The sequence below is a fragment of the Pelodiscus sinensis genome, chromosome 9 (genome assembly GCF_052426305.1).
Source record: "Pelodiscus sinensis isolate ZL-2025 chromosome 9, ASM5242630v1, whole genome shotgun sequence".
Taxonomy (NCBI): Eukaryota; Metazoa; Chordata; order Testudines; family Trionychidae; genus Pelodiscus; species Pelodiscus sinensis.
In genome coordinates, this window is record NC_143060.1 from 47,826,117 (window position 1) to 47,852,783 (window position 26,667).

Sequence of the window (26,667 nt, forward strand, 5' to 3'; positions counted from 1 at the left end):
CTGCAGTCATATTGTCAGTGAGGATACGCACCGAGGACCCCTGAATGTGTGGAAGGAGGTGTTTGCAGGTGTTGTGAACTGCTTGAAGCTCAAGCAGGTTGATATTGAACCTGGACTCATTGTGGGATGACTTTCCTTGGTATTGTTGCTGGAAGTGGGCACCCCAACCTAGAAGTGAGGCATCTGGAGTGATTTGTTTGGATGGCTGATCTCAGTGGAAAGGCAACCCACTGCAGAGGGTCTATGCCTGGGTCCACCACTATAAAGAGATAAGGACTTTCTGAGGAGGCGAAACATACCTGTGGACGAGGTATCTGGTAGGTGTATAGATTGAGGCAATCCACTGTTGGAAACATCAATATTGTAATTTTGCATGTGAGACGACATATGTGGTAGCTGCCATAGGCCATGAGTTTGAGAAGGTTAGAATGGGAACAAAGAATCTATGTGAGCCCCTATAAACTCTAGGGGAGTAGAGTGGATTTTTGCTCATTGATAATGAATCCTAGAGACTGAAGGAAGGTCTCTGTGAACCTGATCATGCCCCTTGTGGTTTGTCAGGAGAGACCTCGAATAAGACAATCATCCAAATAAGGGAAGATTGTGATGCATTTTTGCCAGATGTGTGCCGTTGCAATTGCCAGATTCTCGGAGAAGACTCTGAGGGCAGAGGAGAGTCCGAATGGGAGGACTCTGTATTGAAAATGGTCTGATGCTACTTTAAAGCATAGGAAACGTCTGTGCACAGGATGTATTGTGATATGGAAGTATGTATCCTGGAGGTTGAGGGATGCAAACCAGTCCCCTCTGTCCAGTATGGGAATAATCGTGGTGAATGTAACCATTTTGAAATCCTGAATGTGAAGGTATCTGTTCCACTGATGGAGCTCTAAGATAGGCCTCCAACCCCTTGTTCTCTTTTTGGTGAGAAAGTAGTTTGAGTAAAAACCTCTCCCTTAGTATTGTTTGGGGACCTATTTTACAGCTCCTATGTTGAGATGGTGTTGGACTTCTTAGTAGAGCAAGGTTTCATGAGAAGGGTCCCTGAAAAGGGAGGGAGAGGGTGGGAAGATCAATATGAAGGGATAGAGTACCCACAACTTATGATTTCTAAAACCCTCTGATCTGTGGTGATTGTTACCTACTTGTTGTAAGAAGGGTGCAAGGCAGATCCTCGACCACATTCTCAAACCTGCTGTCTAGAGGCTTGAGTCATGGAAGAGCGTGTGTTTGGGGCTCTCCTCCATTGGTTTTGTGGTGGGAATCGACTTTGATCAAATGGCCAATGCTGCTGCTGTCAGCCAAAGGTGGTGTCCCTGTGTCTTTGGTAGGGATTATAGCACTTCCTTCAGTGCGGGAAGTATATATCCCCAATGGGCGCAAGTCTTTGTTAAAATGCAAAACTTCATCAGTCTTTCCAGTGAACAATTTGTCCGTATGGAATGGTAGGTCTTCTACCTTAGACTGAAGGTGCTTGAAGCCAGGATGACTGTCTCATTACTATGGATGTTGCCGTAGTTCTTGCGGTGGTATCATCGTCGAGGGCCATCTTTGGGGCTGTATGAGATATAATAAACCACTCTTTAATGAGGGCTTTGAAGATAGGTCTCTTATCTGGGAGATGTTGCATAAGCTCTGTATATTTGTTTTGTATTGAGGATTTTTAGACCTTTGAATTGCAGCATCAACCACTAAGAATTGGGTTGAGGGTGTAAGAATAAAAAGTTCATGCCTTTCGATGGAACAAAGTATTTTCTAAGGGGGGTGGGAAGGGCTGTGGCTGGCATTTGCCGTACTTCATCAGCTGCTTCAAGTATTGCCTCATCTAGAGGCAGCGCCATTTTGGATTTTGTAGAGGGCTGGAGGTTCTTTAGAAGCTTATGCTGTTTGTCCTGCTCTTCTGATAGCACAACTGCCTGACTGACGGCAACCCTTTGAAATAATTCTTGGAATTGTTTAGTTCATCACTAGGTGAGGAATCGTCTAGGATAATTGCTTCATCAGGTGAAGGAGACAAGTTATCATTTGGTGGCGTGTCTGCTTGTTGGATGGTTGGATCACCCTCAGTCTGCTCTTCCTCAGGGTCCATGCCCTCTGTGGGAGAGCATGATAAGTTAAAGTGTGTAGAAGACAGCAATCTCAGGGCTGGTGTGGGAGGGGCAGTGGAGCTGTCATGGTGCCCAAGAATGATAGGGGTACCAGCGGCTATGATGCTGAGGATAGTACTGACAGTCAGGGTGCCAAGAGGGGGTATTGATAGTCGTACTGTGTGTGCGCCCCGTATGATGCATGTGCTTTCTGAGGATGAGTGTTGTGAGGAGAATACACCCCTTGTATCCCCCGGTAGACATGAAGTTGTGATAAAGTAGGTGAATGTGGGGAGGGCAGGGAATCTCTTACTGGTAGGGGGGAGTGAGAACAGTGCCATGCTGAGGACTCGCTCAGGGATCTGGTTCTTATTCTCCTACCAATTATTGATGGAGCACGAGTTTTACTGCAGGTTGGGGAATGGCAGCAGCTTGATGCTTTGTGCCTCGGTGCTGCGTCTGCCTGTGGTGCTGTTGGAACCCTGCACCGTGACGGGGGCGGGGGCAGAGGGGTTGGAGTTTGCCTTGTCTTTTCTCAGTGCCGAAGGCGAAAGCCATGCTGGGGGCTTGCCGGGTGCCAGGGATAGTACTGGTGCTGGTGGTGCCACAGGTGCCAGCGATGCCTTTTGTTGATTTAGGGCCCTTAGTAGGTGCCCTTTTAAATGGCAGGAGAGCTGTCTTCAGAGAATGTTTAGCATGCGTTTTTGAGCCTGTTAGTGAGGCGGCTTGGTTTTTTGAATGCCTGAGGTGCCTGGTTCATCTCCCTTACTAATTCGTGACGGGAGGGAGTGGGCTGGTGAGGCTTCTTTTCTGAATGTGCTCTTTGCAGTGAAGGGCTTGAGAGGTTCTCCTGAGGGGACATCATATCCGAGCCCTTATTGCCCCCATTATGCAGATGGGGCTCTTGGGCTTTGTCAAAGCACAGCATGCGTATTCTGAGCTCTCTATCCTTGCGAGCTCTCTCTGTGAGACTGTGACTATGAATACATTTTTGGGAAACATGTGTCTCCTCCAGGCAGCGTATGCATTTGTTGTGGCCATCAGAGGCTGGCATAGAGGCCTAGCATTTCTCACTTTCTTTGAAGTTGGAGCCCGGCATGTCATCAGGTGGCAGACTACGCTGCTTGCTGCTGTGACTCTTATTTATGAGTAAAAGCTCCCCCCCCCCTTTCTTTTTGGTTTGCAGTGGCAGTAAACTGTCTAACTATATACAAGCTGAAACGAGAGAACTGTTGGGTCTTTTTAAAACTATCATCTGTTTAACAAACAGGAACAGGAAGGCCAAAATATCTAATTTTTTTTCTTTTCCTCACAGAAATAACAAGAGGAGAGAGGTTGGAATTCCATCCATAGCCGAGAGCAGTGAAGAAGGAACTGAGAGAAGTCAGGTGGCATGCGCTAACTTCAAAGGCAGGAACACTGCGCACCTCTTGCACATGTGCAGCCTGACTGCGCACTGCTGTAAAAGTCTCTGATCTGCGGCGCTGGGACAAGCCCGACACCAACAGTGGAGCACCCTGGGGGACATCACTCAAGGAATAAACTTTTTTTAACCTTTCAATGAAGAATTAATGTTACAGCTCAAACTAATCTTTCAGCAGAAAAATCCAGTTTTAAAAGACAAATGCCCGTCCAGTATCACGTTAGTGTGCTGCCGCATGATTTTGAGGTTTATCGTATCAAATTGAAAGGCCAAATATTGTAGTAGCAGAATAGCATCACAAAGAGATAGAGAGTTACATGATCTTTTTGCCCTTATCAGGATGGAATTTGATTTACAGTGATAGCGGCTGAGCTGACAATTGTAATCAAACGGCACACTGCTTCTCAAAACACCAGGCAAATGGGTCATTTCAGCTGATTGGTTATCCCCAGAGAAAAGTAAATGGTAGGGGGAAGAAATATTGTGTCCAAGTACACCTGTGCTAGCTGTAGGATCAATGACCAGTATCAGCAGGGCTCTATTTAATGAAGCCTGAATCGGTTTCACAGGCTTGCTAACAGCCATAGTTATTACTGATACCAATATAATCTATTGGCAAGGCCAAGTAATTGCTTCATTTTGTGGAACAAGAGATTTATAAAGATATAAACCTACGTATGTAAGACCAATCTAAAGATTTTTAACATCAAGAGACACTCACTTTCATAAAACATACAAGCACAATGCGATAGTGAGATACAGTGATAGGAAGTAACAAGTATATCTGGATAACTGCAGATCAATTTATAGATGTACCTCTCTGTATATAAAAAAAGCAGTATTTTGTAAGCCTCGCTCTACAATACATATATGAAATATGTTTTTGTTTATTATTTTTCTCAAGATGAAACCACTTTATCAAAGTGACAGGAGAGAAAAAAAATCACTGTTCAAGTTCTAATTTAATTCATGTAGCTAGCTAGGCATGAGTTACAAAATAATAGAATTAACTGCATTTCTTTACCTTTATTGGATTGCGATTCGGTGGTATTTTTAACAGTTTCAATTATCTAATCTGCAAAAATCCTATTTTTCTTTATATTCATGACATTTGTAGTACACAGAAGGCAGCCCTGATCTTTAAGAAAATCAGGAAAGATCCTCAATTGGTCAAGTCATTGAAGGCAGATGATTAACATCAACCAATAATAGCCGTTTCTGTCTCAGACTCAAGACCACCCTCTATGAAGATAGGAGAACACAGAGTTAATATTACTCCATCTTTGTTTCTGAAACCATCTGTTTTATATGCCACCTCGGGCTGCATATCCATTTAAGCATTAGTGTAAGAACATTTACTTATAATTTCATTTCTGAAATCATAGAAGGCAGAAGCAGCTTCTTCTGCTAAATTAAAGTCAGCAAAACTTTAGAACACTGGCCAAGATTTTCAAAATTAGGAATGAAATTCTGTGCTGCATTTCTTAGAAATATAGCACAAAATTTGTAGCCTTGGGCTGTGTCAGACCCTGGCAGGGATAAACTACAGTGTTAAAATATTTATAGAAATGTAGCCGTGTTAGTCTGGTGTAGCTGGAACAAAAAACAGGACTATGTAGCACTTTAAAGATTAACAAGATGGTTTATTAGGTGATGAGCTTTCGTGGGCCAGACCCACTTCCTCAGATCAAATAGTGGACGAAAATTGTCACAACCATATATACGAAAGGATACAATTAAAAAAAATGAACACATATGAAAAGGACAAATCAAATTTCAGAACAGAAGGGGGATGGCAGGGAAGGTAAATGTCTGTGAGCTAATGATATTAGAGGTGATAATTGGGGAAGCTATCTTTGTAATGGGTAAGATAATTAATGTCTTTGTTTAAACCTAAGTGTAAAGTGTCGAATTTAAGCATGAATGACAGTTCAGAGGATTCTCTTTCAAGTGTGGTCTGAAAAGGTCTTTGAAGCAGGATGCAGGTAATCAAGTCGTTGAGACAATGTCCTTTTTGGTTGAAATGGCAAGAAACTGTTTTTTCTTTGTGATCCTGTCTAATATCTGTTTTGTGGGCATTGATCCTTTGGCAAAGTGTCTTAGACATCTGTCTCCTATAGACAACCACCTAACCTCAAGATGATTCTTACCAACAACCACAGGACATATCACACTAATACCAACCCTGGTACCTTCCCTTGCAACAAACCCAGTTGCCAGCTTTGTCCAAATATTCACTCTGCTGATACCATTATTGGACCTAACCAAGTGAGTTATAAGATCAAGAACACATATTCCTACGCCTCCAAAAATATAATATGCTATCATGTGCCGAAAGTGTCCGCCTGCTATGTACATCGGACAGACGTGGACTGGCCCATGAAAGCTCATCACCCAATAAACCATCTTGTTAGTCCTGTTTTTTGTTCCTGTTAAAATATTTGACAGAGTTGTGTTAAAAACAAAAGTAAACACAGCACTATTGTTAAAAATGAATAATGAATGTCTTTGAAGTGGAAAGGACCTTAAAAGAATCAGGCAGATTGGCAAAGACCAGGGGACAGCTGCTCCATCGAATACCCCCAGATGTCCTTTACTGCAGCCTCACTGGGGCAGAACTACACTGGTCACGAGTTGGCATTTCGAAGTAATAGCCCGGTGCAGCATCTTCCTTTCCACACCAGGCAAATACCTGTGTGGGAGTTAATACTGCTCCAAGTATCACTCCTCTGCTTATGCAGCATGCGGCCAAAGAATAGCCATGTTGCCAGAGTGGGGTGTCCGTAGGCCCCTCTGGAAAAGACACACCCAATAGAGGCTCTAGTATACAGCTAGTAAAAATGTAGAATTCTTTTATGTAGAACTGCAGGGAGGGGGGTTGTTTTATTAGAAAACCCTGCTTAATGGGCAATTATGAAACAAAACACCAATATATTTTCAGGATTTTCTAAGTTTTAAGTGAAAATGTTAGGGTTATCATTGAAAAAAAGCAAAATTTAACCAAAAGTAAAGTTTTTCTACAAATTTTGTTCTCCACAACATTTTTTTTTTGTCAAAACAGAACACTGATGGAAACCTTTTGGACAGTTCTGCTGTAGCATTCATGGGTTTGAAACTAGAACTCCCAAAGACCCATCCTTTCTCCCCTCAACCAGCTCAGCAGGTCAAGAGCTTTCCTAGAAGGCATTAGCAGGCAACTTTGTAAAGTGAACTTCAGTTTCCTAGGTTCCCAGCTCTCACTGGCAGGTTTTTCCAGTCAAACAATGTACATTCAGGAAGTTATAATAGGTCATAGCATGTGTTCACAGCTGTAACATCAGAGGACTGTCATTTTTACCTTTTTTGGTAAATTTATTGATAACATTTTATACTTAGGTGGCAAATGAACACACTATACATGCCATATGGTATACAGTAGCCCTGTGTGAACACTCAGTTTACAATTAGGCTTAATCACTTCATTAATATTGGTGCTTCTCATATTTTATTGCCATGTTAGCAACATATAAATACATCAGAAATCAGCAAAACAGAAACCACGCTCCCTAAAAGCATACCAGAAAATGCAGTCCTGTTGCTAACAATTTTTATTCTACATGTAGTTCCAATGGATCAATTATTTGACTATCAATGAAAAAATGCACAAAGGAGTGCCCATACAGTGTATTTCAGGCAGAGATTTTCCATGGGTTTAAAATTTCCACCTGCAAATGACTCATTTTTGATAGATTAATTATACTAAGATCTTATACAGGTTGAATCTTTCTAATCCAGCACTCGACAGTCCAGCACAGTTAGCTGAATGTCCATGTGGCCAAGTTTCCCATGGTCCCTTAAAATCTGTTTATGGCCAGCAATCCTGTCAATGTTCTGTGCTGTTGTTTAACTCTACTTTAAACCTAAATGTCTTCTAACATCCCTGTAAGCAGCAGGAGTGTTGATAATGTTGCTAGACCAGGAGTGGGCAAAAGAGCCTCCACGGGACAGATCCAGCCCGCCAAGCAAGTTGATTCGGCCTGCAGAGGCCATACTGCTGCCCACACCCCAGGCCAATCAGGGCCTGTGGGCTGGGGGGAAGCACGCACCATGCACTCCTGGCAGGGCGGGAAGAGACTTTGCGTGCTCCCCTCCTCCCCCCAAGCCCTGATTGGCCTGAGGGCAGGAGGGAGTGCACAAAATCTCAGCCCTGTGAGGGGTGTGATGCCTCAAAGCACCAAACGCTCCTTGCAGGGCAAGGGCAAGTTGAGAGGAGACTTCGCGTACTTCCCCTGCCCCACGCCAATCAGTGCTTGGGGGCGGGGGGAGCACGTGAAGTCTCCTCCCACCCTGCAATTGGCTCAGCACTTAAAGTCAACTGCCAGCTGCTGTTCAGCTGGTGGTTGACTAAGTGCAGCATTCCCTTGCAGGGCGGAGGCAGGGAGCGAGACACCTCCTGTGCTCCCCCTCCACAGGGCCTGATTGACCTGAGGGACACAGGGGGGAGCACACGAAGTCTCCTCCCACTGCCGGAATGTGGGTACCTAGAGGGAACTGGCAGCTGTTCCGAACAGCTGGCAGGTCTCTTGGGCAGGAGGAAAGACTTTACATGCTCCCCCACCCTCAGACCAATGAGAGTCTGTGGGTGGGGAAGCATGGAAGTGTCCTGGCCCTGCCGCTTTCACCTGAGGCTCTGCCTCTTCTGGGGCAGCCCGGGGCCACTTGCAACATTTTTCAAGTGGCCCCCATGCTAGACAATATTGGCCCCCCATAGTCTGGAAAACTCTCTGATTTGGCACCAGTCAGGTCCTGAGGCTGCCGGACAAGAGAGGTTCAACTTGTATAATTTTAATCAGCCACTAATTAAATCAAGATTACATCCCAATGGTGTCATGCAACAAGTAGGTAAAGCATTTAACACAACCTCAAGATTCAAATCCTTTTGGGCTTTGTTAGCAGCTCCAAAAATGCCAAGCAATATGTTCTGTGCTATGCTCATTAGACATGCTGCACAGAAGACTCAAGCCAGAAGATCACTGTGCTCTGGCAACATCCTCCTACAATCCTGGAATGCCCCACACCTGTGGTTCCAAAACAGGGCATTGCAATCCCAAATGGGGTTGTGCCATCAGCAGATGGAGTCGCAGCAACCTCTAGTGTGCACTTTGGCAGCATGAGTGTGGGGAGAACCCCAATTTGTAGAGCAAAACAGCATCCTCCACATGCATGTCATGCTGTGCAGAGGGAATCATTTTGCATCTTCCATGCAGAGAGAGGAGATCATAGTGTGAAAAGGGGCAGCCCCTGGAGCCTGGTCCCTTCCCCCTCCCCAAATTGCTTGCAGGCTGTAGGGTGGAGGGCGCTGCAAGAAGGGGCAGCTCCTAAAGCCTCAACACCCTTCCCCCTGCAAAACAACCTGCAGGCTGCCAGGGGACACTCAGAGGGGTGGGTAGCCTTCTGAGTCTACTTCCCAGCCCCCGACAGCCTGCAATCCATGGTGGGGGGGGGGAGAAATGGTGTAAGCCCACAGGTACAGGAGCACTGTTTCAGTCCCCTGGGAGGAATCATTGCTAGAGCAGTACCACCCTTGCTGCCACAGCCAGCCCTGGTAATCCCTCCCCCACCTCCTAGCCCTCTGCAGAGTCCTGCACCTCTACCTGTCTTGTCTTCTGCACCCCTCCCCCTTCCCTAGCTCCACCTCTCAACCCTCTACCCTAAGCCATCCACCCCCTACACCTCTTCATCCTCCATTTCACACTCCAGCCTTCATTTTCCTTCATCTTTGAAAACTATAATCATTAAAACAATGCATGCATTTTTCATTTATTTTTTCAAATCATCTGCTCCCTCAATTACTTGTTAAAGACTCGAGCAACACCAGGTACACCATTGTGAATAACAAGTGTGTCTTTATGTCCCCTTTTTCCTTCTTTTTTAAAAATAAATACAGAATCTCAGCTTTGCAGGGTGATTCTGTAGGCAAGGTTTGGTCAGTCACACATTTGGGATCATTGACAAGCTCACAAAGTTTAGAGTTTAGAAACATGAAACTTCCTCACTGATTAGATACAGGCATTACAAGTGGCTGGATTGGTCTAGACTCTAGAACAGCAGTTCCCAACCTTTTCCAGATGGGGACCCATTTTGACAATTCAGGAAGACTTGGTGACCCAAGGCCATTCAAAAACGGGGGGAGGAAAGGGGGCAGAGCCACCTGGGAAGACACTTAGTGATCCTTTTGAAATGTAATGGAGATCCATATTAGGGTCCTGAACCATAGGTTGGGAAACCCTGCTCTAGAATATACATTGTTAAAAGCCCTGCATGGATACAAAATTTATATCCACACCCATATCCATAAAGATGAACTGTGGATATCTGCAGCCACATTCATGTATGCAGATATCTCTTGATATAAAGCAGATATCTGCTGATTTGCAGGTCCCTACTCTTTGTTACACAAGGCTTACAATAATGGAGAGATTGCTGATCTAAAATCCACCACCCTGAAGCCTCACTCCCAAACTTACACCAGTCTCCACATTTCAAGAAATTAAGAGTCCCCGCTTCAAAGAGTTCAATCTGTTTATCACAGAGAACAAGGAGGGGTATTTTAATCACAGTGTATAAGTACCTACCTGGAGAAAATAAACTGATAAGAGGGCTTTTCAATCTAGGGGTACGTCTAGACTACACGGCTCCGTCGACGGAGCCATGTAGATTTGTTTGTTTGGCAAAAGGAAATGAAGCCGCGATTTAAATAATTGCAGCGTTATTTAAATTTAAATGGCTGCCCCGCTCTGCCGATCAGCTGTTTGTCAGCAGATCAGGGCAATCTGGACGCTCCCCTGTCGACATGAAAGCCCTTTATCTACCTCCCCGTAAACCTCATCCTACGAGGCATAACGCGGAGGTCGATAAAGGGCTTTCAGGTCAGCGCAGGAGCGTAGACTAGCGTGCTGAGCCAACGGAACAGCTGATCAGCTGTTTGTTGGCTCAGCGCGGCAGCCATTTAAATTTAAATGAAGCTGCGATTATTTAAATTGCAGCTTCATTTCCCTCTGCCGATCAGCCTACTCTACATGGCTCCATCGACGGAGCCATGTAGTTTAGACACACCCAAGCAGACAAAGGTGTAACAAAATCTAACGAGTAGAAGTTGAAGCTAGACAAATTCAGACTAGAAAGGTGTAAAGCAGTGGTCATCAACCAGTAGATTGGAATCTACTAGTTGATCTTGGAGCCTCTGGCAGGTGATCCTAACTGGTTTGGTCAAGAGGCTATCAAGTGCTAGCACTTCAGCTGCCCCTTCCCCCACTGCTGCTTATTTCCTGCCCTTTGCCTTGGAGAGCCGACCCCCACCTCCACCACAGGAGCCTCCTGCTTCCTGGGCAGGGCAGGGGAGGGAGAGGAAGTGTGCTGATGTCAAGGTGCCCCCTCTCCCACTCTGTATCCTATCTCAACAGAGCAGGAGGGGGCACAACAGGACTTGGGATCAAGTTTGCTGGCTGCACTCCACCTGCCTGCCCCAAGCCCCTCTCACTCTAAATCCCTTAACCCAAGACCAGAGCCTGCACCCCAGCCTGGCAAAAGTGAGAGAGGATGGGGAAGGAGGAAAGATGGAGTGAGCAGGGGCACAGCCTCAGAGAAGGGGCACAAAAGAGGAAGGGCAAGGGTATTTGGGTACAAGGTAGATCTTGGATTGCACTTCAAAAAGTGGTCTCATGCTTGAAAAGGTTGTAGACTACTGGTGTAAAGTTTTAACAGTCAGTACAGAACCATTTGAACAATTTACCAAGGATCCTGGTGGATTGTCCATCACTGGCAATTTCAAAATCAAGATTAGATGCTTTTCTGACAGAACACTCTAACTCAGCTAGTAAATTGTAAGTCTTCTTGAATTCACTTCCAGATCTCACTAACCCAGTTCTGTAAATCACAACACACTCTACCAACACCATACTCTTTCAAAAGTATCACTTAAAACCATTACATCTGTGCAATCACAAACATGCCTGCTATAATATTTTCTGTACTTTTGATATGTTTTAAAGATTTTAAAACTTTCTCTTGCACCATTCAATAACTAATCTGTTATCAACAACTGGCAGGAGGAGATTACTCACAAGATATGTATATTACTAGATGTTACCTATCTGTAACAAGAAAGGCTCCAGAAATCATGGAAATGCTATGATTTTTACAGTACATTTTCATATGTTTTATTTATATTAGGGTATTTTACAGCAAAGCAGTTTAATACGAAGGCAGACTTTTCAGCAAAGACATTCAAAGCACATGAAAATACCATATGTCACAAAGGAAGACAAAACATAACAGTACAATTGAAATATAAGGCAGAGAATAATTACACTTTATTATAATGTAATACATTCATTTAAAAAGGAAAAAGCATTTAATGCAATCAATAAAATAAATATCTGGTAAAGGTTAACAATATCTAGAGTATGTGCCAACTAGAATGGTGTTTTGCAACAAAAGCTATTAAAATGGTAAGGCATTCAAGAAATGGTTGTAAAAATACTATATTTATAATTCTCATATCCTGTTAGGCACTTTACTAAGGGACGGACTCTGCAGTCTTTACTTACATAAGTTGCAGAACATGACCCTTAAACAGGGGTAAACTTCATTTACCCTTTGTAAACTTGAATATGACACTAGTCTGGCCAGCATTTTCATCTTCATTGTGTAATTGTTTACATCAGCTAAGGATTAGCTGAATCATCCCCATACCATTCATTTTAATGCTTATAAAATCTGAAGTACTTATTTTAATCAACATGAAGTTAAATCATTTTACAAAAACAAACAAAAAACAAATACCAAAAAAAGCCTCAATGTTTTTAGGTGTTTTTGCTAACTCAACTATTGCCATAATTTTCTTACCATCCAGCCTTCCAGAAATATTTTTTTGCCTCAAATATTAGGTTTTTTAGGAAAAAGTGACCTGTATATTTGACCTAAATAGAGGTTAAAGTAAATAGAGTATCTTATAGAAATAATTTAATTGTGTACAATTTTCTCAACTCTCTTAAATATTTTATTGGAAACAGAATAGATTAAAAGAATTGAATGAATAATTTTGCATACTAATAGCTATTGCTGGTGGTCAAGCAAATATACTCTCCCTGTTTTAGTACAAACTATTCCATTTAATTTCAAATCTTATGGAACATAATAGTAACTAAAAACTATTAAAGTTATATATTCAATGGAAGCCCAATATAAAGTTTGCCAGGCAGAGATAGGTTAGATGAGGGCCCGATCCTGTCAACATTTACAAATGAATAATTGTACTCATCTGAGTAGTCCCAATGCAGCTGCAAAACATTACAGTAAGTACACATATGCAAGATAGATGAAAAACCAATTATTCATTCTACAATGAAAGTATCTTTGATACTATATTAAAGCCCAGATTTTCCACTGAATTAAATCAATGCAGCTACATCACTTGCAAGCGGATGAGGATCTTTTCCAGATTTGTTAAAAAATACTGCTTTTTTTAAAACAAATGGTTTTCAATAGGATGTCATCGTTCCTTAAAATTTAAAAACTTTTCTGTGTTTTGAAATTTGTCTAATTTTCTGTAGCTGGGTTCTTATTGTTCATGAATTATGTCAATCCAATTAAGTGTCCTATCAAAGAAACAGAACTATTGCTGCACTGTGTTCATTATACCATCTATGCAAACTTGTTTAATAAAGGAGATGTGGAAAAAACACATATAAATGTTGAATGGATAGTGAACTTAAATGTATACAGATCCAATATTTACACGTAAATACTAAATTTTTTATTTTTCCTGAACTTTTGTATCAAAAAGATTTAAACTAACTACAGCTCAACAATAAAGCTGGTAACAATAACATTCTCATTGGCAACCTTGCAGCACTGAACCAGGTTTGACAGCTTTATGTGTTTGCTTAAAAAATTATCTTGAAATTCTGAGAAATTAGACCTCAATTTTCATCAACATTTACAAGTACAACATATTGTGTGTACTTCCTTTCACTTCCCAATAAACCATTCATGCATACACAGTGACCAATATATTTTGAACTTACTTTTGAACTCAGATAAAATGATAGAATGATAAAATGATAGCATTTTAAGATATAATCAACAAATACACTGACAAAACAAATAAACAGCAATGATTTTTTTCGTTAAATACAAAAACTAAAGTAACTTTTACAGCATATAAAACCATGTTTTTAGAGTTGATAAAACAAAATATAAGGTAGATAAAATAAAATCAGGTATTTTATGAAGCATGGATTTGTATTACAGAGCACAAATGTACTGTGTGCAATAAACTATGGATTTAAAAGGTATTTTCAAAAGGAATTCGAAATATAATAGTGTACGGTCATCTAAAGGATTTAAAAATAAAATCTACAAAGATCAACAAACAGAAATCCTTAGCAAGCTGGCCCTCATTCTTCAAACAGGTCTCTTCATACAATTGTGTGCAGACAAAAACCCCATTTACCACAGGAGTAGACTGCAAGGATTTTAGCATCTGACTGTGCAGAGGCCCACTGAAGTGCAACACAGGTGAGTAGGTCAATCCATACCAATCAAATTGCAGGTATAGAGTTTACACTGATCAGACAAAACCCTTAAAAATAATTTTCTGGGTTCATTTAAGCCACAATAAAATAAGGAAATGGGACAGGCTACAGAGATTTTTTCAGTGTCTGACAATTTTGCCAAAAAAACAAAGTTTTCACATTTGGCAGCTGCATTTCAGCAAAACAGCTAATCAGATAGCTTCCATCTTCATTTATCTTGAGAAGCAAAACGGTAAACTACAGCTCATTATAAAATACAATAAATGTATCATATAATTATTTCCCTTGTAGAGCAAAAATTAAAATAAATTCATTAATTATTTTGATTCATAACTTCCATAAGTAATAAAAAGTGAGAAAGATTCAGAAATTTTGTTTCAAGGTAATAAGCTGAACATCCATATTGTGCAAAACTGCAGTGCTATGATGTTTTAGAACTGGACTCCCAAATCAATGCAATTTTGTTATTAAAAAGAAAATATATTTGAAATCGCTATTTTAAAGCTTTCAAGAACCACTATTTTTCATATTATTCTTTACATCTCAAATCTGTTTTATAGTTATCATTTAAACCTGTATTTTAAATAATAAATTGGTTAAAACGAAAAATATCATGACGCTTGTGTGTAAACTGGTTCACAATTCAAAGCACAGTCAGTCAGTTCTGAATAACTACATTTATGGAACAGACAAAAAAAGGGGGTAGGAAGATTTGCACAAAAATACTTGAAAATTTCTGGTTCTTTTCTTCATGATCTTTTGTCTATTTAGCTGCTTGCAGTGTGCGCCTGCATACGTTTCGCTACATCATAGACATAAGCTATGTCTGGTCGCCTCTCTGGATCCGGACTGATGCATATATTAACTAATTGTCGCAGCTAGAAAAGGAAAACAACATATAAGAAAGCCAATAAATACTTCCAGTTCACAAGTGTTAATAGTGCATTCTCAAGTTCTTAAGGCTGGCTGAAATTATAGAAGTGTGGTAATTTAGATTTATATTGGTAACCGTTTCACTTTTACGACATTTTATTTTACTTAGGGAACACGGATAGCAGATTTAGGCCCCTATCATGTGCACAGATAAATAACTTTACACATACACATAGTTCTATTTTTAACTAATCACATGAGTTCAATAGCATGACACATGCTATTTGAGGCCTTATCTTCTAGAATGCTTAAAATGAGTCATGGTAATGACTAAATCTATACAGGCAGTCCCCGAGTTACGCGGATCTGACTTACGTCGGATCCGCAGTTACAAACGGGGCCCTTCCTCTCTCTGGTCTCCAGCAGACCAGGGAGAGGAAGCAAAGCGGCGGAACACGCGGGCAGCGGACAGCCCAGACACGTCTGGGTTGTCAGCTTGCCGCGTGCTCCGCGGCTTTGCTGTGCTCTGCTCCCCGTCCGCCTGGTCTGCAGACCAGAGGGAGGGGGAGCAGAGCAGAGCAGAGCAAAGCGGTGGAACACACGGCCAGCTGACAGCATCTGGGCTGTCAGCTGGCCGCGTGTTCCGCCACTTTGCTCTGCTCTGCTCTGCTCCCCCTCCCCCTGGTCTGCAGACCAGGGGGAGGGGGAGCAGAGCACAGCAAAGCTGCGGAGCCCGAGGGCAGCAGGATAGCCAGGGCGCGTCTGGGCTGTCCCGCTGCCCGTGTGTTCCGCCGTTTTGCTCCCCGTCCCCCTGGTCTGCAGACCAGGGGGACGGGGAGCACAGCAGAACAAAGCCACGGAGCCCGAGGGCAGCAGGATAGCCATGGCGCGTCTGGGCTGTCCCGCTGCCCCCGTGCTCCGCGGCTTTGCTCCAGACGCCTGTGGTACAGCAGCTGGGGCGCTGCCGGTTGGTCCCGTAGCGCCGCTCTGGGCGCCACTGGACCAACCCAGCAGCACCCCAGCTGCTCTGCCCCAGGTGTCCCCAAGTCAGCAGCTGATGAAAATGACCAGTGGCTGACTTCAGGAAGCCCCTGCCCCGGGCTTCCTGGAATCAGCCGCTGATCAGTTTCAGCAGCAGCTGACTTGGGGATGCTTGGGGTTCTTAAGTTGAATCTGTATGCAAGTCAGAACTGGCGTCCAGATTCAGCCACTGTTGAAACTGATCAGTTTCAGCAGCGGCTGAATCTGGACGCCAGTTCTGACTTACATACAGATTCAACTTAAGAACAAACCTACAGTCCCTATCTTGTACGTAACCTGGGGACTGCCTGCACAGAAATTTTGTCATGAAATCAACACCACTTCAAAGGTCTTTCGATTAGGCTCTATTTTTTTCTTTTTATGGACACAACTTCCAGACAGACACATACACAAGCATGCCTCTATCTGTATAATTTCTCTATAATCAGACTACACATTATGTTCATGACAAACCCTAGAGTCCTCTGAGACCCCCAGAGATCACACGTCTAGAAACAGATGCCCTGGAACATAGACAAAGGGTTACTGGAACTTCTAGGTACTTCCTGTTCCTATTTAGAATGTGAGTAATAGTTATGATTCTTCTCCCCTCCCCAATTCATTTTAGTTGACATTCGAATTTATCCAGTCATTCTAGTGACCTTTCAGAGGGAGCAAATTTGTCATCTTTCAAATTTTGCATAGTCTCCATGGCAGTCTGCAACCTGTAACATGCTTCCCTAGAGGTTGCTCATTAGAATACTGTAGCACTTACCAACAATTACCAGATACAAAATTCTTCCAATATTTTTCTCCTAACCACTGTGCCAAACCCTCCTAGATCTCCTTACCACAGTTAGAAATATGTGATCCTCCCTGACATTTTGTCAAATCTTCCAAGGCATCTTACCATCAAAAGTACTTATATATAATATATTCAAGTGCAATTACAGTAAAACTCCAGTTGTGATTACTGCATCAAATACAGCCTTCAGAAAATTCTGCCAAGACCAAGAACTCAGACTTCTTCACTATCATGATCATGCAAAGGCATGAGAAACGCATATTGAAATGCTTTCATGTGGCAGTAGGCAAAATGGCACCACTGATCAGCTATTTTTTTTAGCCATACCCATCCTTCATAGCCACAATTGTTTGTAGGTATTTTCAAAAGTGTATGAAACGTGATGTCCTGATTATCTAATTTTTGCAATTTCATATGGTTAGAATTTTTTAATATATAAAAATTGCCTCATTTAAAAAAAATGTTTGTAAGGAGGATTCCTGAAGAGACTATTTCCCTTTTGTGCAAACCTCCTTTATATGTAGCCCTCACATCCTAGCCAGAATATACCTGTGGCTACTGAGTTAGGTTTGGATAATTGTGAACCTCCAGAAATGTGCTGGTAGTCTGGGGCCACCAGTAAGTCAGTGCATGTAGGATTTATCTGTTCTTTCAATATAGTGTCTGAATCCAAGTGCCTTGAGATAAACTGTTTGCCCACTGAGACTGCCTTATATGAAGCTACGTTATGGACATCACAAAAACACTTCTTTGGGTCAAGATAATGTACCTATAACTTGATTCTTGTTCCTAACTGCAGGATTCTTTTCTGACAGATGAAGAACGTGTAAGAACCAGTCCTCTGACAGAAAAGCTCTGAATTGAGCTGTGTCTAGTAGGGTCCATCTGTACTTTAGAGAACAAACTGGGACTTTGTGGCACCATTATGATAAGTGCCCAATACTGTGATGGTGCCACATACACTCTTGCTTGGAGTTGTCCTTGAATAACCAATCACGGAAAAAGCAAAATATTCCTCCTCATCCTGCACAGGAAAAATGCTATGACCCTAAGGCATTCCGTAAACAAAGGAACATAAGTACTGTTACAACTATCTTTTGTAAAAAGAAGGATGACTAAGTTGTTGCTAGACTTCCTGATACAGGATTCTGGCTTCTTTTTCCACTGCCAGGAGTATCTATTTCACTAATTACTGGAAGCCTCCGTGAAGCCATCTAGTTCTCACAAAACTATGGATGAACGGTAGAGATTGCCAAAACCTAGGGAATAAATTCTAGGATTCTAATGTCAACAGGATATACTGATGAGATAGCAATGTTGTCCTGTCAGGCACTGGATGGCCATCAAGCTCTGCACCAAAGGCAGATCACGGTTGTGACTGAGCTGGAGGGATCTCTTGTTGCATCTCCACATTACATTCTTCTTTGGCTGATTATGCTTCTTAACCTCCTCTGTGCACTTAGCACAAGTGACTGCCTTTAGCCTGGAGCTTAGCCTGACAGGGAGCAGTAGCACATATTTCCTTTAGCTTTAACAGGTTTGTCAGCCACCAAATAAGTAAGTGTCCCTCAAGTCAGAAAAAAAGACTAAAAACTATGACGGGGAAAAACCTTTGCACTGAAAACCTGAACTTTTGGTAAAGACTCAAGTTTTAAATTGGAAAACATTATTCTTGTTCAGAGAAGAAGAAATTCTTGCTGCCCACTCTCAGTGCAGGCAGGAAAACTAGCAGAGAATACAGCAACTCTGGGTCTGTTGGCTCTTTTTCAGCTTAAAACGTTGCTTAGACATCACTGAGGATGTACGAGTTCTCCATCAATTAGGATATAAATCAGGATGTAAAGTTCTTCGCCATCACACAAAGCAATGTGCTAGATTCTGCAGCCATGATTTTAACAAAGGCTAATGATTCTGCTTGTCCCATTTTCACAATGGACCATACTTTTTTTCAGACAATCAGACATTTTAAAAGTATCCCAACAGTTGGTGACCCCAAAATTGTGACACCAAATTACTAACCACTTGAAAATCTTGGTGTGTGATTCTACTTCTGGGGAAATGTGTTACAACTTTTACTGCAATTTTTGGTCAGTGCTTTATCGTTATGAGAATTGTGGACAAAGATACAAACGTGAAAATCTATCAACATGTGTATCTTTGGATAACTTTCTATCCAAAGCTGTGCTCTCATACTACAGATGCAGTTCATTAAAATAAAAATTAGCCCTGTGATAAGTTACTTCAATTTTAAATGCCATTTTTATTTCAGAATTACACTTAGCGTACGGGAAGTGTATTTTAACATTTCTTACATTTTATAATTAGAGTTTTTATACTCCTACTTGAGTCTATGGACAGACTGGGGCACAATGAATTATTCTTTTATCAAATTAATTATTAAAGAACATCAGGAATTCAAATGGGCTTCAGGAGTTTGTTTCACTAATGGTTCAGAAATCTCCTCACTTTACTGCTCAATTGATGAAGTTCCAACCTGGATAAACATCTGAGATTTTAAATTTTCTATTGCAGAAGAAAAGGCCAAAACTGTAATTTGACATATAATACTTAGCCTGTTTCTTCTTCAGCAATTCCACATTTATGCAATATTTGCATTTGCGATAAGAGCTTAAAAGAAAAATTCATTCACAAACATACCAATTTTTCAAAGGGGTTTTTATAGTAGGTGAGATTTGTGTGTCAACAGATCATGGTAATGTTGCATTCTCTTATTATTTTATAGATATTTCACTCTTTTTGTTAAGTAATTATTTCCTGTATTCATAAAGGGTATCATAGCTCTGGCTCTTTTAGATTGTCACAAAACACTAGTCTGCCCAATGATTTTAAAAACAAATGATTTATCCTGTGTTTGAGAGCACATTTATTTTGTAATGAGGAAAATACAACATGTTTTGCTTTGTATTGCTTTTCAAGACTGGAAATTATACAGAGTAAGTAAAAGGTAGAATCTATTTCCCTTTCCCACTCTAAGACCTTCTATCTGGGCCAGACTTTGATATTTGCCCCTTGGCTGAGAATCCGCATATCCAACTTCACACTTAGCTGCAGTGAAGTAGCCCTGCAGGCAGGCCAACTTCAACGAACCACTAGTGGTATCATCATTAAAATCCTGCTGAAGGTCACCATGGTAACCGCCTGCTGAGGCTTCACTGCTGCACTCGGCATCTCCTAATCAGCTACCATGTGAAATGCAAATTCAGACAGTCTGAAAATTAGTCAAGAAGAATAGAGGATGAGGATGCCGATATGTGAAATATTCATGCGCTTCATGGAAAAAGGAAGACAGCATGAATGACACAACAAAGAACGGCCCCTGACATTTTTGCTATCATTCTGCATTACTGTTCACACCCTACTGTATTTCTAGACCTCCAGTTCTGAAGTTGGTAATATGAACTGCCATATTTGTATCCTACAAAAATAACAATTAAATCTGGCCAATATAAAACAATTAATTGGAAAGCCACAGATATACTGCACAAACTCCATAAAGACTAGATCACCATTGCAACCTTTAAAAAGAAAATTAGAATGCCTTTATGACGTCTAATTTTATTCACAAAGGAAAAAAATTGTTCCCATAAATATGACAAAACAAAAAAAACTGGACAGCAATCTTTTATTAATAGTCCCTATCTCTGAAAACAATAGAGTCAAGATGCAGAATTACAAATTCCATTCTTTAAGCAAAGTAGCACAAAGCTTCATGTTTATTAAAAATATTTCAGATATAGTGTTTATATGCATTTTCAACATAATCTTTAATTCATGGAGACTGAATTAAATTAGAATTAGTTGCTAATACCTACTCTTTGGTTTGTCGTTTTTATCACTTTGCCCCATTTATTTCAAAGTGGGAAAGTATTTCAATATTGGCATTTCAGAACGTTAACAAATACACATTTATATTTTCTCATGTCAGTTCCTGATGGTTTAGAAAAAATATTTGCATTTATTTTACCCTCTCCTTTTGCTTTTTTCCCTTTTAATGCCTTTTAAATACAAAACAAAATCCGGTGCACTGATGCCAGTGAAAAACTATTAGCACTGCCCTGAGCCAGATATCATGGGGCATATTCTTGCTATGCTTTTGCAACCTTCACTTGAAAATCACCTGTTACTACAAATATTGGCCACTCCCCTTTGAAGAGTGCCAACTGTGTGGTAATAGAGATAAATAAGAAATCATGTGGGGACCAAAACTCGTTTTTACTAGCAATTTAATCTACATTAATTTTTTATCTAAATCTCTACAGAAACACTAGTTCACCAAGTTATTGTGTCACATAATCCCATAAAACTGTGCTTTTAGAAGCATAGAATATAAATTTTATGTTCAATCCCATTACAAATTGCAGCATGTACTGTGTATTCTGAAAAAGACTACTGTGTTGATCATACTTACAATTTTTTTTTAAAATTCACCACATAATATAGAGAATGAGTGACCATTGATTAACAGATCAAAGAAATAAAGGAGGAAATAACATGCTCCCTGAACCAGTAAACACCAATATTTTTGAAGCGGTACCAGAAATATCATCATTAACATTAACATTTGGTCATGTCCAACACCACAGGTAAACACATGAGACAGATCCTTATATGGGATAAACTAGTATATTTCCATTGATTTCCACTGATTGTGCCAGTTTGCATAAACTGAGGTTCTGGTTCATGGGAAGGACAATTACTTACTTCTTCTGAATAGTGATCTGAAGGAAGTGGTGGATAGTCACACTGTTCTATCTTCTTACACAGAGAGTACAAGTTCATTTTGTCACCATAAAAGGGACTCTGAAGTGCAGCCATCTATTTAAGAAAATAACATAGTTAAACACACTGATTTTTTTAAAAAGGAACATTTTGCTGGAAAATCTATTTCAATGGTAAGATTGCATACCAACGTCTGAATGACTGCTCTGTGTACAGCACTAATGCAAAAGTTCTAAAATGGTTAGTATAAACCTGTGTGCTTACTTAACGAAAAGACTAATTTATATGCAACACTGATCATAACAACACTTATGATGTTATAACGGTTTATAATCCATAATTTAGCATAAGTAAAATTCAATTATTGGACAAAGTTTATGCTATTAGGATAAGGTCTCCCATGCTCCCAATCCAAAGACAAAATAAAACAATGGCATTTATTTCACAAGACCTGTTGAAAACAATTACATATCCTATTTAATTGGAAAAAAATATATGATTTAAAGGAGCAATTTCCTTTAAAAATATCTGATAGCAGTAGTTGCTTTGGAATGCTATTTAGATACCTTATTACAGTTTAAAAATTAAGAAAATGCTACATAATGTTATTTCACATAAAATACTTTGGAAAAAAAAGACAGTAATATTCAAAAAAAATGTAGCCTGAATTCTATTAAAAAAGCAGCTTGCAATGTATTAGAGATACATCCTGTAGCAGTAATTTAAAGATTTCAAAGAAAAACACAATCTGCAGGTATCAGCACAATTTTCATGAATAACCAACAAGCATTTTTTGGGGGGAAAATATAGTTAAAGAAATGAGCAACTTAAAAATGACATTAGTGAACATAATCTTAATTTTAAGATAGTACTATAACTTGACACTTAAAGTGCAAACACTGTGGTTAGCAGGATTACTAACTTAAAAAAATCATTTAAAGTCTCTGCATTCTGTTCAAAACCTTCTAACTGTTTGAACCGTAGCAACGTGAAAGCTGCTCTGAGCGCAATGCTGCCCCAAAGTCAGTCACCCTTTTCTACATGTGCTAATAAGTTTGATTTTGGAAGGACAATGTGTACATTCCCCAGACATGCAGAGTGTGTGTGAAACACGCTAGTCCATGCTGTGCTACTGAGTGAGCTTCAGCAGGGACAGGACAAGCTGAAAATGGCTCTCATCTGTCTTATGGTCCTCCAGATATATCTTTAACTCTTTCATGGCCTAAGCATTGTTGATAACGGAAATTACAGGCCATACATATGACGAGAAAAATTAGAAATATTAATTTGATATATTTTCTTTATATTTTATATAAATCCTAATATAGTTTTATATATTAATTTCATATTAACTTAAAATAAAAATACTATATTTTAAACACTTCCAAAGATAAATATAAGACTGCACCCAAGAAAAATAATTCTAGAGACAGTGTAATAGCTCTCCGAATATTTTATCTTTAAAATAAATGTTAAAAAAATGCAGCCTTAAAAAAGAAAAAACAACTGCAAAATCCATACACATTCAGAAATTCTAAATAAATGCACTAGGTGTTCATTAAAAAGTACTTTTGTTTGAATGCTGCAGTGTTAAAAAAAAAATCTGAATGTCCCCTAAGGAGTTAAAAAAGGAATACTATATTTTCATGCATCTCCTGCTTTGACAGATGAAAAATGTCAACTGTCCTGTTTTTATTTTCAAGCTTTTGCACTATTCATCTGGTTCATTAGTGCATCTCGCTGCTGCCCCTGACAGCTGCTCGCCCTCTCCTCCCAGCAGCTGAATTTTTCAGGCTAATTTGATCCTCCACACTGAGACGATCGCTAGAATGATTGACTTGCTCCCTGACCTCCAGGGTCTGACTTTCCTGATTAGTATTCTGAGGGTGGTTGAGGGACGAAAGCCCACTGTCTGTCTTTGGGGCTGGTGGCAGCTCTCTTTTTTTTTGAACTGTAAGCCACCAACCTACAACCCTATAAGGATGCAATTGCTGCGCTGAACAATAAAAGGAAATGTGTAAAACCTACTTTTCCATGTAAAGGTCCATGTAGCAAAAGCACAGCATCTTGATTTTAATTAGTAAAGTCTACTTTGTTGCATATCAATTAAAACTGCAGTGGTAGTGTTTTTGAGGTTTCAGGAATATTTGAAAGTCAAATTTTTAGAGTCTAAAACATGCTTTGAAAAACCTTAGTAGCCATGCAGTATTAATATTTATTATTAAATAGTAACCTTTTGGTAGGACAGGTTACAAAATAATACAATGTGATATTACCTTAATCTAATTTCCTATATTTTAAATATTAAATCAAATTAAAACATAACTGAGAGGAGGTTTAATAGAATATAAATTAGACCTATATTGAGAGGTCATGAATATGCCAGAATTTTCCCAAGCTGGAGAATTTTCAGAAAATATATTAACTATGAAATTAGCACAATAAACACTTTTAAATGCAAATGATACACAAAACATGTAGCACGGTAACTGAGGGAACAACAAGATTTAGTTAGCTTTAAAACTGTTTTGTTTTGATGAATGATTTAATTAGCGCATGCAACAAGCCTAAAAGTGGACCGGTACCCCTTATAAAAGAAGGAAAACTTCAGAACTGAAAAGGTAGCATGCAACAGTTATTAAACCTTTTTTTTAGGTCTCCAGGTCTTCTGTTTTATGCTATAGAATCAACAACTGAATAGATATGATTGGGGGAAATCTGCTTACTGGGAAAATTGCACTGATATTCAAATATCAAAGTCCATAACTTGAAATATATTTTAGAAGATTTTTAGATACAGCACAATTAAAAGATACATTTTAATATAGGAAATAGAACAACTATTTTGTTCTCTACATGTCATATTTAAATATCATCCTGGTAAAACTTTTCAAACCACAAGTAGTAATTTATTGCCATATGGAAATTCTAAAAATCATGAGGAAAAATGTTTAAACAGGTATTTAATTTGGTTATAAAAGATGGCAATACAAATGCTATTTCTATAAGACTTATCCTGTATCTATTGTAAGTTATTTTAATTACTTCAAAGTATCCCAAATAAAAATGAAATAGTCCTACTTCACACACTGTATTTAATATACTATACAAAATACCAAAATAATTCGTGTGAACTGCAAGTTAGGCTTCTTCCGAACTGATAATTTCAGATTTTTTTCTGGATTATAAATTAACTTTAAAACATATTTTATGCACTAACTACTTACTGAAAGCTTCATTTATTATTTCCATTATTTCCCAAGTTTAACCCCACCTCCCACAATTAATTACACCAAAATGAAGACATTCTCCTCAAGACCGTCATCTTGAAATTACATTAATGTTTCTATTTGTTCTTGTGTGCATCCCATCAATTTCAAGGACAGAACACTGCAAGAGCACAGATATCAGTGCTAGGCATCTAGGTCCCAAAAGTTGCCAATACAGGCAGTCCCCAGGTTACGTACAAGATAGGGACTGTAGGTTTGTTCTTAAGTTGAATTTGTATGTAAATCGGAACTGGTACATATTGTAGGGGAAACTCTAGCCAAACATTTCTCCAGAGCTCAGTTTTATTCTCCCACACCTCACTTCCCTCAGTCCTTTATTCTCAAGCTGAGGTGTCTGCTGAGAAAAGCCGCTCCAGGTCTCCCTGGTCTGCTGGCGGGGGGGGGGGAGGAGGAGGGGCGCTAGCTTCGCGTCTCCGTGGTCTGCTGGGGGGAAGCAGCTAGTGCGGGGTTGCCTTACCCCGTTTGTAAGTAGGGATGCGATGTAAGTCGGATCCATGTAACCCGGGGACTGCCTGTACTGCAAACATTTGTTACCAGATGTAGCACTGACTACTGTGAATAGTTACCATGACTAACAGTAACAACTTTGGGACAGAAATATAATTTGCATATATACAGATATTCACATTTATGGCATGGATTTAACAAACATGTGTTTATACATGTGAAAGATACTAAATATAAAAAACTGAAGGCAATTTACCCTAATGTATACACAACAAATAGATTGATATAGCTGCCTGAAACAAGCTACCTTATTAGCAGGTGCTGATCTTGCCCGAAATTAAGTGAGTTCTGCTGAATCATGGTAGGTCTACACTTCAGTTAGACACCCACAACTGGTTCGAGCTAGCTGACTTGAGAGGGGTTGTTTAATTGAAGTGCAGATGTTCCATTTGGGGAAACAGCCTGAACTCTAGGACTCTCCCTTCTCGTTGGGTCCTTGAGCCCAAACATCAACAGTGCAAATAAACAGCCCCTCAGCCCAAGCTCTGAAAGCCTGAGCTATGCAAGCTGTGTCAGTTGGCATGGACAACCACAGGTTTCTAATTGAATCGCAGACATACTCTCAATGGAGAAGGTGGCTTATTACCTCACCCGGATATAAAGAGAGGGTTAAGGAATCCAAATGAAGAACCTGTAGATTAAACTATGCCCAAAAAGAAGTATTGAGCTGAACTTTTTCCTTTTATTTATCAATAAAACTGAACTACAAGATGAGGGTGAGTTGGAATTACAAATGGGAGGTATTACTGTGTTATATAGTGGGAAAGGTACTTGTTCAGAATATTATTTAATGTAAGTTTATATCCCATAGATATGTAAAAATATACATTGTAAAGTATTAGGATGTAGTTAATTTAGGAGCCAATCTTGCATGCCTTTATTAAGGCAAAGCTCATTAATTTTGTCAGAAGTTTTCATTGCCTAATATCATTTGCAGGTAAGAATACATTACCTAAATATGTCTATATTACAGGCATTGATAAATATATTGCAGTTTAGTAGCTACTAGCAAAGTAAACTGAATATAAGTCAATTTTTAACTAGTACTTCAAAAGCTATGGTCATAAAAATTAAACCAAGAACTGATGCATATGTGGACTATAGTCTGATTTTATTCTTAGTCAGATTTTAGATAACTGCAAACAAATGACATTTGAGTTTGCAAATATATTTCAACTGTTTTTTAATTAACCACACACACACACAATCATTTCTAATACATACGGTTAATGCAAATTTATATTGTTCTCATAGTTGTGTTTAGTTAAAGCCAATTAAAACATTAAGAAATTTAGAAACAAAACATGCTTTTCATTAGTCATTCAAGAGTATGATGCTTACAAAA

At 39.9% G+C, this 26,667-nt stretch overlaps 1 protein-coding gene across 7 annotated transcripts in view; it reads right to left on the minus strand.

Annotated features, from left to right (window-relative positions):
• Window positions 1-11,683: 11,683 nt before the first annotated feature.
• The window catches only part of NEK7 (NIMA related kinase 7), a 127,399-nt gene continuing 112,415 nt past the window's right edge, over window positions 11,684-26,667 (minus strand). For all 7 annotated transcript variants that reach the window (XM_075936690.2, XM_075936685.2, XM_075936687.2 and 4 more), the window contains 2 exons: window positions 21,508-21,621; window positions 11,684-14,965 (listed from right to left, as the gene is read on the minus strand). In XM_075936690.2, the coding sequence (XP_075792805.1) occupies window positions 14,855-14,965; window positions 21,508-21,621 (225 nt within the window). In that variant the 3' untranslated portion in view covers window positions 11,684-14,854. The remainder of the gene's footprint in view (window positions 14,966-21,507; window positions 21,622-26,667) is intronic.